Source organism: Cygnus olor, chromosome 28 (genome assembly GCF_009769625.2).
Source record: "Cygnus olor isolate bCygOlo1 chromosome 28, bCygOlo1.pri.v2, whole genome shotgun sequence".
In the NCBI taxonomy this organism is placed as follows: domain Eukaryota; kingdom Metazoa; phylum Chordata; class Aves; order Anseriformes; family Anatidae; genus Cygnus; species Cygnus olor.
Window position 1 is genome coordinate 335,551 of NC_049196.1, and position 13,032 is coordinate 348,582.

Sequence of the window (13,032 nt, forward strand, 5' to 3'; positions counted from 1 at the left end):
AATGAAAGACCTCTCATTTGCAGTCACAGACTCTCAGCATTTGGCAAGGTCTCCTCCACTCCTTGAAAGATCTGGGGATGACTCTGTGCTCCTTGTCAACCCAATAAGATCCTCCAGCCACTGAGGAGCAAATGATCCGCTGATGAGGGCTCGGGGCCCTCAGCAGATACTGGGTGGGATGTAAATGTTCAAAACCTGATCGAACTATCCAAAGGTGGTGTTTTGTTTTGCTTCCCTCCCCCCACAACTTACCTTACGTGCTCTCTCTCTTCTCTTTGATAATCACCTTTTTATTTTCAGGAGTATTGTGAAGGGATTACAAAGATCGCAAATTCAGTCTATTTGCCTCTAGTTTCCATTCACTCCTTACCATCCTTTTCCTCCTCAGAGACCTTTTAATAAAATGGCAAAGGCTAGAAGCACGTCATCTCTGTCAGTTGGGACTGGAGGCAGCATGCTTGGAGTTCAGATAACAGTGGGTTCATGCTTGTTGCTTTTGATCCTGAAGAAGAAAATGGTCCAAGATAGGCTGCCAGCCCGCACGATGTCTGCATCGGCTTGAAGTTGTTTGATGATGGATGCTTTTTTTTTTTTTCAAGCTCTGGGAGTGGGAACTGATGTCTCTTTTCCAGCAGTTCCCCTGCTGTCTAAGGCACTTGAAAAAATGAGGCAAGATGCAGTGTGTGGGCCAGGCAGTTGTGTGGCTTGGAACCGAACCTTCTGTAGTCTTCCATCACCCTACTGTTTCTGCATAGTAAGATCTTCGTGAAAACATTTGGATCATATACCCTGAGCGCTGCCAGTCAGGCAGCATCCAGATTGTCAGTGTAAAGCATCTTCCATTAAAAGAAGCTGTTTTGGCTGTGGGTCAGAATGTTTTGGCATGCAGCAGGTCTTTTCCTGGATTTGCACATTTACATAGGAAACATTTGCTGTTCGGGTACAGCAACCCTTTCCTTTAACATCAGCAGTTTCGGTAATGTTGGACCATTTTGTAACTCTGAAACAATCTGGATATTCTGTCGGTCTCATAAGTGTTGAATTATGCCACTCGTCTGCGCTGGGAAGATTCCTGTGAGGCTTTCTTTATCATTTCTCGCCCTGCTGATTTGGAAGCCCTTTGCCCTCAAGACCTGGGTTACAGCAGTAATGGGATTAAGGATTTTTTTTTTTCTTTTTACCTCCCTGAGCCACGTGCAACCTCATCTTTCTGGTCTTATGTATAAGAGGTGGTATGTGCTCCAAAAAAAAAAAAAAATTAGAAAAAGCATGGACATCTCAAAGAACTTGGGTTCCTGTAGGTTAAGTAACTCTTCTGGCCTGGCTGGTTTTGGCCATTGCACCAGTGTTAATTCTGCTTGCATGGGTAGCGCAGTGGGATCTCTAGTGTCTGTGTGTAGTCAGGATTCTGTTTTTCTCAATGCAGACCTCCCTGTACAGCATGAGTAATGACTGGAAGAAGACCCCTTAGGGACTTGTCAACAGCACTGCAGGAAATACTTCTTTATATGGGTCACGATGGCATTTCGTTGGAGAATTCCTGCCTGTGCTTACCGTTCAGTCTTAACTTGGTCTCTTTTGTTTGCATATGTTACTAACAAAGCCTTTACATGATTATATGCTATTTTTTCCCTCTTCCTCACTCAGTGCATAGGATCAGTGCAGCTGACCGAACGGGTAGCTATTCAAAATTTGCCTTCATTTGCTGTATAGCAGCACCCTATGCCTTAAAAAAAAAAAAAAAATCATACATTATTAAAATCTGGATGTGATTCCTCATAAGAATTCCTGTGACATTCCTGTCTACAGTTGGAGTTGAGTAAACATGAATACATGAAAAAGCTTAGCTTTGCGAGGGAGAACAGTATAGAGGAAGAAGAAATTGAAGTCCCATTAAGTTTCCTGCTTGTTTTTCGAGTTGTTTGAAATAATCATGGCCTAATTTTTTTTTTCTCCCTATGGTATTTAGAAAAGGTAACACATTTTATCTGTGCAGATCTCTTGTGTTGTGAGCTCCTGGCTTTCTGTAGACCAGCTCCATGTTACATGTAGTAGGCGTTGGGGAGATGAAGGTGTAGTGATCACCAGAGGACAAAGTAAGATTTTTGCTAATCTGCCTCATGGGGAGTACAAGGGATTTAAGGCTCATTTTTGGTCCAGATGATTGTCAACAGCCTCAGGTACCTGCTCACCTCTGTTCTGTGGTCCCTTGTTCCCATCGTACCTCCCGTCATTCGCACTGCGGGAGTCAGGCACATGCAGGCATCACCTTGTTCTGCATAGCTTCGATTTGTTCTCTTCATCATCTGCTGTGTGCAGAGACAGATTTCTGTAAAAAAAAAAAAAAAAAAAAAAAAAATTAAAAAAAGTGTCCAGCCATGAGTGGGTTAGTTTGTGTTGTCAGAAGGTGGAGGCAGTCTTCACAGTTCCTTCTTTGCTTGGTCCACTGCTCAGGCTTGAGCTAACGGTGACCATGTCAGTCCTCTGGGAGATGGCCGCTGGAGGGAGGCAAGGTCAGTAGCATTCTGCTGGGCATCATCAGTGGCAGAGGTTTGTTTTGTGTTTGCTGAACAAGTGTTTCGGTGTCCACAGACCATTTTGCTCCATCTTTCACTGGCATGTGTCTTCACTGCCTCCTTCTTCATCCTGTCTTATCTTCCTTTAATTCCTTTCCCCCTCTTGGGTGTCAGCAAGCATTGCCAGTAGATGGGAGATTCTTCTGATCATTGTTTTGATGCAACATTAGCCCCCCAGTTTGCCAGAAGCAATTGGGCAGTATTCCTGGGTTTGAATTTCCTCGTTCTGTGCAAATACTGCAAATCTGTTCCTGTTGGCAAGTAAGAGCTTGTGGCACTGGGAGCACGCGTGGAACAAACGGGGCCTTGGCTGAAGGACGCGACCAAGCACTGGTTGGCATCTGCTGGGCTGGTGCAAACAGCAATGACCAGAAGCTGATTAACGTGACCATATGGATTTCCCTGGGGTAGTCAGAAACCACGGGAGTCCCTTGAGCAACTGTGCAGAGGTTCTGGAACTTGTAAGGAATTTTTTTATTTTATTTTATTTTTCAAATGGTACCAGAGGAAGCATAGTTTGCTTTTCTTTAATGACTAAACGATTCTACTTGTTGCAGCTCACCATGAGAAATGACCGAGGGAGATATCCGTCGTAGGAAACTTGACCCAAACAGTTAGCAGTTCACAAAACTATTGGATACCTTTTTTCAGCTGCAGGTAATGGGAAGTGTTAGGTAAATAGCAGTGGACATGGGATGTTCTAAGTTGAGCGGTCAAAACTTCACAAAACGACAAGCATCTCGGGACAGAGTCGGATTGCAGAGGTATTAGGCAGCTGCGTCTCTGAGCAGCATGTCTGTAGCGAAGTATACAAGGAAAATCCCTCGGGGAAATCCCTTGGGGTGCGATGGTTGTTAACACTAGTGTTAGAACTCCCTTACGGCTATGTCAGCACAATTGCAAGGAATCAAGTTACTGCTGCTTAGTGTAAAGTGCAGGTTACTGTCAGACAAACAAATCCCAAATAAAATCCATTCATATAAAACACCATGAACATGTTTTAAGCTAACTAGTTTTACTTCAAATTGAAGTTGACCACCAGCACATGCACAGCCCCAGGTCTCAGCTGACATGGTACTTTGCTAAGCTTCAGTAAACTGGTTGTTTGCAATTACCTGAACGTGCTCTCGTACCAAAGGACTTGTGTGAATTTTTCATGTGTTGTGCAGTATCAAGTATGTTGAGTTTAGCGGATAAAATAACTTAAGATCTGGAAGAGACAGTATCTTTTTTTTTTCAATCGGGATGCTGCTTGAATCGAGAGAAAACGCACCTCAAACCATTGCACGATGTTCTTATGATACATGCTGCATGTTATGACTTCAGTGTGATCCAGATGTTTTCAGTCTTTTTCTCATGGTGAAGCTTGTCTGGCACTTCATGAAGGTTCAGGGTTGTCATCCTCTTTGTGTCAGAGGATGCTGAAAATTACTTTAGGTTCCTTCAGAATTCTTGTATCCTTCTGGTTCTGGTTAATTGGCGCTGAGGTCCCTGACCGCCTGTGGTTGGCGATGCTGCTCAGAAACTTTGATGGTATTGCTGTCTCTCTGGTAGATACCCTGCACCAGGGACTGTAGTGAGTGGTTCAGTGTAAGTTTTCCCAGTATCTGCCAGCAGGTGAATTTTTACTTAATAGTTAATGAGAGTAGAAAAAAATATTTTCTTTAGCTGCTGTGACTGTGTTCAAAGGGCATGCAGAAGCCAGTATAATCAGTCTCTGAGATTGCTTAGAGCTAAGGGTTTTGAGCACCTGGTTCCTAGGCAGCTTGGAAAAATCCTCGCATAGACATGAGTATTGAAATGATATGTAGAAGGGTTGGTTAGTTTCACAAGTTTACTTTCAAGGCACGCTCTGGAAAATTCATTCAAATTCTGAAGACTAAAATTGCCAGCTGAGTGTGTGAGAAGTATTTCTACTTGGCAAGTGTGACTTTTGCTGTATTTCTGTTTTCTTCCAGCTGGCAATCCTCTTGTTCAGCAAGGTGGACAGCCGCTGATCCTTACGCAGAATCCAGCCTCAGGTCTGGGCACAATGGTAACCCAGCCAGTATTACGACCTGTACAGATCATGCAGAATGCCAATCACGTCACGAATTCTCCAGTGACCAGCCAGCCGATCTTCATAACGACCCAGGTGAGTGCCCTTGCAGCCCTACTCCTGCACGCTGGCATCTCTGGGAAGGAAGACTGAGTGTACGCATCCCTGGGAGATTGGCATAATCAGATGCCTGTTTCAGCTTGTCTTGTACACCTTGCTGGATACTACACTTGAGCTGAAATCTGGTGGGTTTTGGTTTTAATTGATGTAGCCTTAGCAATAGCCTTGTTTTAAAATATCTTGTGTGCTGTAGGTTGGTTTCTGGTCATTTCATAGTTGAATCTCATTTGAAAAATTTGTCCATGTTCTGCTCTTCAGCAAGTCTTGCAGAGCCAGCACAGGTCTGATGGGACTTCATGCTGTTTTTCACTTGTAACATACTCCTGAGTTACTGGTAGGGCCTGACTCCCAGCTGTAGGTGGGTCTGTCCGCTCTGTGAGGATTTGACCTTGCTAAGTACTTACTACTTTGTTTTATTTTCCTGGAAAATGTGCAGGTAATACTTACTGACTTCTTTGAGCATTTGCCTGGGGAAACACTTCTACAAAATAAGGGTGCATGTTTTCCAGAGCTCCTGCTTTAAAAAAAAAAAAAAGTCTTAGTATGTTGCAGCTGTTGGTTATCATTAATGAAAAAGAAAAATAGAGATTTCAAACAACGAAACAGATCATTTACCTATCTCAGGAAACTACCACTGCCTCAAATATGGCCTTACAAATTGCTTAAGACCTGGGAGAAGTTTTCTGTAGGTGCTTAGGGAAGGAGAGGTTGAGAGTGGAGGCAGTATACCAGAATGTTGTAGGAAGGTGGCCCTACTGTTGGGTAAGGTGCTGGCTGAGAACAGTATGGCCTCATAGTTCAATTGATCCTGTAGGTGATAGTGATAATGTTTTTTTTGGTTTTTTTTTGTTTTGTTTTTTTGAGGGGTGTTTGTTTTTAGAGTAGAAAACTCAGATTGAATGTACTCGATATATATATTTATGTTAACGATTACTGTTTGAATGCAGGGTTTTCCTGTGAGGAATGTGCGGCCTGTGCAAAACACAATGAATCAAGTTGGAATTGTTCTGAATGTACAGCAAGGTCAAACAGTTAGACCCATCACCCTAGTCCCAGGTAAGGACTGAAATATGTGAAAACCGCATTAGTGTTGTCTGTCTTTACAGAGCACCAGGGATTTAAAAGAGTGTATTTAAAATACAGATCTAGAAGTTCTAGAGAAGGGGATTTTCCAGTTCTGTAACAGATGAGATTTGTTTGCATTTGTGGCTCCAATTCTGCTAGTCATTTCCAGCTTAGAGTAGGCCCTTTGATCATAGTAACAAACCACTTTGCAGAGTAGGGGACTTCCACCTGGAAGCAGTGTCTGACTCACAGAGCTACATACAATCTAACCTCTTCAAAAAGGCTCCTTGGTTAACTTCATTCCAAAATCCTGGCCTGTAACCACCCCTCTTCCTTTCAGAATCTCCCCAAGCCATGATAGTGTTCCCCTACTGCCTGGAAATGAAGCCTCACCTTGAAGATGATTTTTCTAACATTGCCTTCTGCTACCAGATCCTGACATGCACCGTCAGCAAGATTAAGAATCAGTGTGTCACCACACACCTGCCTTATAACAAAGCAACCGTGCTTTGTGATGAGTCCTCTTTCAGTATCCCAAGAACGGATCTGTAAAACCTCATGTCATAAAATAATTTGTAACTATAGGATCACCCTTGTCCTGTCATGAAAAGCCTTCCATGAGCTTCCCTTGGCCTAGAGACTAGTAGGAACCCCATGAAAGTCAGCAGGATTTATGCTTGTAAGCCTTTTAGAGAATTCCACCTAAAAGTTGTTGTAAATCTAATTTTTCACTCTGTCTGTATCCAGGATCAATTTTAGTCTGCTTGGGAAGGAAAATTAAGGTGCTGAACTCTTAAAACTTCCACTGAAATTACTGGGAATTTGGGGAATTCAGCAGTGTTAGAAATTAGGTTGTACCCTGGGCAAGGAATGGAATTCGATTACTTGATCTACCTTGTTTGTTCATTTGTTTTTGAAGCCCCAGGTACCCAGTTTGTTAAACCAACAGTTGGCGTTCCTCAGGTGTTCTCTCAAATGGCCCAGGTGAGACCAGGTACAACCATGCCGGTCCGACCCACCACCAACACTTTCACTACGGTCATTCCAGCCACGCTTACCATCAGGAGCACAGTACCACAGTCCCAGGCACAACAGCAAAGTAAGTCCACTCCCAGCACCTCCACAACTCCTACTTCAACGCAGCCAACAACACTTGGACAGTTAACTGTGCAGCAGCCAGGGCAATCCAGTCAAGCTACTAACCCCAAATTAGGTAAGACTTGCCATGGAAAAGCAAGGGGACTCAAGTGTATAACACTGTTTATAATTTGATCTTCAAACATATGGCTCAGCAGCTAAAATGCAGAAGTTGAGTCAGAACTCTAGGGTTCTATTTTTGCCTCCGTCACTGACTCACACTTCATCTCTCTTACAACCTGGAAAATTATGATAATCCTACCATAGTGTCCGGTTTGGTTAGAGAACTAGGGTTTGTTTGTTTTGTAGAATGTTCTGAGACCATCAATTAAAGTCCCCAAAAGTGAAAAATACTACTTTTTAATCACTTAAGTTTTTGAAAGATGAAGAGCACAAGCTGAAACTAACCACGTTGCTTTTTTTTAAATGTTGGCTGAATTCATGAGTGAAATGATAGCTCAGGAATAGTGACAAACAATTTAAACAGAAAAAAAACCTGCACGCAGCAGGTAGGGTTATTTTTAGCTTTAAGTGGCCGTAATCACATACAGCTGCATTTAGAAAAGAAATATAAGTAACTTTTGTGACCATCGGTATCCTGTTTAGTTCATTGTAGGGCACGGCTCATGTCTTAGGGCATAGTTTGGAAGGTTAGGGAGTTTTACTTTTTCAGTCTTGCCAACCTTTGCATTGCTGGGTGGGAGAATTGATGGTTTGTTCTTTGCTGAAGATTAAAGGTAGAAGAGCATGAGACAAGGCATGCTAGGTGGGGACAGGTTTCAAACAGTACATCAGATCTTACTGATTCCTTATTAGTGTTCCTCTGTTGTCCTTTCTCTTGGCAGTGAGTATTGCAAGTTTTGTGACTGTAAAGAGACCTGGAGTGACCGGCGAGAACAGCAACGAGGTTGCAAAGCTAGTGAATACTCTGAACACCATTCCTTCGTTAGGTCAGAGCCCTGGCCCGCTTGTGGTGTCCAACAGCAGCCCTGTGCATGGTTCCCAGAGATCTAGTGTTTCAGAGTCGTCGTCATCGTTAAAAGGTATGATTTACATACAAGCTGTCTTATAAAGATGAGGGATTTAAACTGACAGATAGGAACAAACAAATGACTAAAGAAGGGAAGATAAGTTGAACTATTTTATGTATTTTTAATTAGTCTAATTTGAGACACTCAGCTACTGGGGGGTATATTTCAGCATACAGATTGTCAGAAGTTTGCATACTTCTGTTTTTTTCTGCCTCTCCAGTCTTTTTAGTAGTTAAAAGTATAGCTCTTGAAACTATATTATTACAGTATGTCAAAAAGATGACCTGAACCTAAAAAGTGTAAGGATTCTCAATTTTTTTGTTTTGTTTTGAGGTGTCTTTTTTCTTCTCCTGTTACAGTCAGTTCATCTCCTATTCCCACATTTGATTTGCAAGATGGTGGCAGGAAGGTCTGTCCAAGATGTGATGCTCAATTTCGAGTCACTGAAGCTTTAAGAGGACATATGTGTGTAAGTAACTATTCTGAGATGAGCAGTTAATTGTTAATCATTTATGACTGGAGTGCAAAGAATAATTCTCCCTAGATTAGGTACTTCTGTGAAAAGGAACAACATGGCTAGGAGAAAGTGAGAGGCAAAGGAGAGGCCTTCCAACATCCCTCACCACAAGTAGGCAGGGCCTCAATTTTATGTCCTGTTACAGCCAGGAGGTGCATTTGTTTTCCAGTCTTACTGACCAGTAAACAATCAGAAAACTGGATGTTGAATGTGCATTATTTCTTCCTTAAGAGTTTCCTGGAGTGCCTTTGTCTCCTCTTAGGTGATGGTTAGTTTTTGCCTGCTTACCTTTAATAGCAATAGTCCTTCCTAGATACTGTTTAATGCACAGCTTTTTTTTTCCTTTTAGTACTGCTGCCCTGAAATGGTTGAATTCCTCAAGAAAAGAAAATCTCTAGATTCTGAACCAAACATTCAATCTGCAAAGCCTCCATCTCCAGAAAAAACTACAGCTGTTGCTTCACCGCCCTCTTCCACTCCTATCCCTGCGCTGTCCCCACCTGCTAAAGCTCCAGAGCCAAGTGAAAACGTAGTTGACTCATCCCAAAGTAAGCTTATTATGTTAGTAGATGATTTCTACTATGGCAGAGATGGTGGCAAAGTGAGTCAGCTACTGAACTTCCCCAAGGTTCCAACTTCCTTCAGGTGTCCGCACTGCACCAAGAGGCTAAAGAACAACATAAGGTAAGAGGAATGCAAGGTGCCACAAAAACAGTCTGCAGTGTTCCGAATGCCTCAAATCTGCAGAAGTAAAAATGAATTGTAAGCATCAGTCTCTCAAGCACTACAAGTTTCCCATGCTGTAGGTTAAATACAGAGCTAAAGCAGTAGAGTGAGGCAGTTTGTCCACTGTCACGCAGTTGAGTCAAGAAAAAAGTTGTAAGAAGGTTATGTGGTTAGAATAATCACATCTGTAGTCTTCACCAGAGAAATCTCATTTACTGATTACTAGTCTTACTAGATCATAAGAAATAATTGTTTATGAAGAACTACTCTTTTTACCTTTATTTGATGCTTTTTCAGCAGAGGGAGCTAATGAGAAAATACTGTTGTGAAATAGTGTATTCTTCTGAACAAGCCACTATGTTGTCCAGTTATCACAACAGAACTACTGATTTTTTTCTATAAGTTGCGATGTTTTGTCATGATCAGTGGAATACCTGTTTGGTGTCAGAAGTGCTCAAAAGCTAGTACTACACCCCACTGTACTACAAGATCTGTTCTCTGACTTCTTCTAGAGTTACAGAATAGGAGGTTGCTGGATAGAAGGAGATCTTGGTTTTGGTGGGAAGAGCAAGAAGGAAACATCTCAACACTGTTTTGCACCACAGTTTAGTTTTATTACTTAATCTTTTGTGCACATAGAAGTAATGATAGAATGGGCTTAAAAAAACTTCTAGTATAGCATTCATAGTGTTGTCAGGATTACAGGTGCAAAATGTTCGGATTTCTGTTCATGCACTTCCTATTCACTTCCATAAGATTTATGAATCACATGAAGCACCATGTTGAACTGGATCAGCAAAATGGAGAGGTAGATGTCCACACCATCTGTCAGCACTGTTACAGGCAGTTCTCCACTCCATTTCAGCTACAGTGTCACTTAGAGAATGTCCACAGTCCCTATGAGTCAACAAGTAAGTCGATTTTGTTTTTGTTGTTTGTTTAGGTTTAAGAGCGTGTTTGTCTTGGATTAATAGCAAATCCATTGAGAAAGGATGTACCTGTTCTGCCTTGCCCCATGGAACACTTGTAGGCCAGCAGAAAAGTCCAGCTAAATTACATTTTCCAAATTTATTTTCAAGATTGTTTTAAAGAATGAGTTTAATAATAACTTCATGGCAGAATTTCATTTTTATTGGTATGTTCACATCTGATTTGAAATCACTTGCAGTTTCCTCATCAGGATATTTTGCTACTTAATCTCTTGAACAAAATGATGGGTAGAACTTTTGCGGCCTTCTGAAAACCTCTCAGAACATATTTTTATTATCTATTCAACTCAAAGTGTTGAGAGCTAGTAATGACTTCTTAAGGGTCTGTTATTATCAAAGAAACTTGTTGTAACTTCTGGTGTATATTTTCACTTTGTTGTTGTTGTCGTCCCCCAGCTGTTAACCTGCTTTTTCTTTCTTTTGCAGCAAAGTGCAAGATTTGTGAATGGGCATTTGAGAGTGAACCAATGTTCCTACAGCACATGAAGGACACTCACAAGCCTGGGGAGATGCCCTATGTTTGTCAGGTATTAAAAGTGGTTAAAGGGATGGACTTCATAAATATGTACTAGTCAATAAGAGGGAATCTGGCACTTACTGGCAAAGTGTGTGGCTCATAGTGGTCCAAAATAGACTTGGTCCATGGGACAGTGCTGTGGAGCCCATTGCATTTTTTTTCAGGTATGATCTTAAAGAGAAGTCCAGTGGCTATTAGGGCAGCACAGGTATCTTGTTTGTCATCAGTTCCCAGCACTGCGAAGTTGGATCAGCTTGATAGACATTTGTTTAGTCCCAGTGGCATTCAGAGCCTAATATTTTTTTTCCTCCCAGGGCCTGCAGGCAAATTGCTGTGCCATAAAGAGGAGTTCTCACTCTGGAGGAGATGAGATGCTGCTGCTTGTGTGACACCTTTTCTTGTCACTCTGTTGTCATGAGATTTGTGCTTGCATCGATTCTGAACATGTCATCTCCACCCAGAGGTCCTAACACTGTCCCTCCGAAAATACAGAGAAGAAACTTCTAAAATATGTTATGTTAACACAGATTATGTTCCAAATTCTGCATTTTACATAGACCCTGAAAAAAATATAACACATTCAAACTGCTTTGCATTAACTGTCTCTCCCATTTTTTTTTCTTGGATCTGGATTTTGAATTGTTACTCCTTTCTCTTTATATGAATAGTTTCGATCTGTTTCTCCAAACTGCTTTGAGTATGCACTGCTTGATTTAGTATCTTAAAGTTGGAATAAGCTAGCAAGTTCTTGGTTCCTAAATTCCATAGCTAAGTGTCTTTGGGGATCTGGATGTTGCCATTAAGATCTCCATATTGCAGTGGTGGATGTGAGATAGATTGTGAGATAGATGAGTAGAAATACTGTGTTACCTCACTGATTGTTTCTGTCCGCTCCTATAGGTCTGTCAATATCGTTCATCGCTCTATTCTGAAGTGGATAGCCACTTCCGAATGATCCATGAAGACACACGGCACCTGCTCTGTCCTTACTGTCTTAAAGTCTTCAAGAATGGCAATGCTTTCCAACAGCATTTCATGAGGCATCAGGTACTATGTCTGTCTTTGTTTCCAGCCGTTCATTTTCCACAGGGATTCATAGTAAGCATGTGATTAGTTGAGCATTTGCTTGGGGAGGAAAAAGAAAAAGAAAACTTGGTTGAAAGAAGAGTTTTAGTAGATGCTAGTAGTATTCACTCCATAACAAATGCAATTTGCATGCTGTCATTCTAGACTTTTTATAGGGATTGTGGTGAAGAGAAGAGGCATTGCTCCCTTAGGAGTAGCACAGATTGATTTTACTTAACAGAAAAAAACATGTTTTGTTGGACTGTGTTTGCTTCATGAGATGATTAACCAACAGTAGGCTCTATGTCCATTTGGGTTTTAATCTTTTTTATCTTCAGGTAATAAATGAATAATGCTGTATGCACACAAATGAAAATAATTTTGATAGTTAAGTATTCTGTTTCCATGTACGTTGGCTATATCGACAACATATTTTATAAAGGTGTAGCTAAAGCGTATTTTCAGAATATAGAAATGCAGCACGCTTACCAAGTGCCTGAATTGATTTGCCCCAAAGTCCTTTATTGATTTACAGGAAAGGCAAGGCAAGTTTTGAAGGAATGTTTCCCCCATGTACTGCTCTGCTAGCATGCCTTACTTTGGCTTAGACAAGCTGGGTAAGACTTTTGTTCCATGACACTTCCAGTTCTGGTGTCTGTGCAGAGCCTGATGATTTTAATTTAAAAAAAAAAAAGGGGGGGGGGAGGGAATGTTGTGATGGAGACCATTCAGATGCTAAAAAAGTGGGGCTGGCTGTGGTTTCAAGGAGGAAATAGTGTTGGTTTTCTTCTTTTCTTTTTTTTTAAACCAAAAAACATTCTGTGTTGTGACTTCTGTTTCTCTAAAATGGAATGTATTTAATTTGCATTTGCTTTAGAAGAAGAGTGTTTATCATTGCAACAAGTGTAGACTCCAATTCCTGTTTGCCAAGGATAAAATTGAACACAAGCTGCAGCATCATAAAACTTTCAGAAAGCCCAAACAATTAGAAGGATTGAAACCTGGAACCAAGGTAAGAAATCCAGATTAACAGCGGGCATCGATCCTGGTTTCTCAGGAAATATCCACAGCATCTTCATTGACGTGTTTTTACTAAGTGATGCAAAAGTGATGTTTGCCTCATCTGCATCACGTAAATCACATTTGCTGGGACAGAAAACACTTCTGGCCACGTTGTACGCGTGCAATTAATCTGATACTTCAGGGAAACTTCATAGTGAGAGAGAAGAGCTGAAAGTGGCACGCCAGAGA

The 13,032-nt window shown here is 41.5% G+C and overlaps 1 protein-coding gene across 6 annotated transcripts in view; it reads left to right on the forward strand.

Moving 5' to 3' along the window:
• POGZ (pogo transposable element derived with ZNF domain) overlaps positions 1 to 13,032 on the forward strand; it is a 36,093-nt gene that overhangs the window by 17,076 nt on the left and 5,985 nt on the right. For 3 of the 6 annotated variants that reach the window (XM_040538618.1, XM_040538617.1, XM_040538622.1), the window contains 10 exons: positions 4,535 to 4,710; positions 5,682 to 5,790; positions 6,719 to 7,012; positions 7,782 to 7,979; positions 8,327 to 8,436; positions 8,834 to 9,168; positions 9,967 to 10,121; positions 10,626 to 10,726; positions 11,617 to 11,763; positions 12,659 to 12,793. In XM_040538618.1, coding sequence (XP_040394552.1) covers positions 4,535 to 4,710; positions 5,682 to 5,790; positions 6,719 to 7,012; positions 7,782 to 7,979; positions 8,327 to 8,436; positions 8,834 to 9,168; positions 9,967 to 10,121; positions 10,626 to 10,726; positions 11,617 to 11,763; positions 12,659 to 12,793 — 1,760 coding nt within the window. The remainder of the gene's footprint in view (positions 1 to 4,534; positions 4,711 to 5,681; positions 5,791 to 6,718; positions 7,013 to 7,781; positions 7,980 to 8,326; positions 8,437 to 8,833; positions 9,169 to 9,966; positions 10,122 to 10,625; positions 10,727 to 11,616; positions 11,764 to 12,658; positions 12,794 to 13,032) is intronic. The other 3 variants (XM_040538621.1, XM_040538620.1, XM_040538619.1) reach the window with 2 other exon arrangements.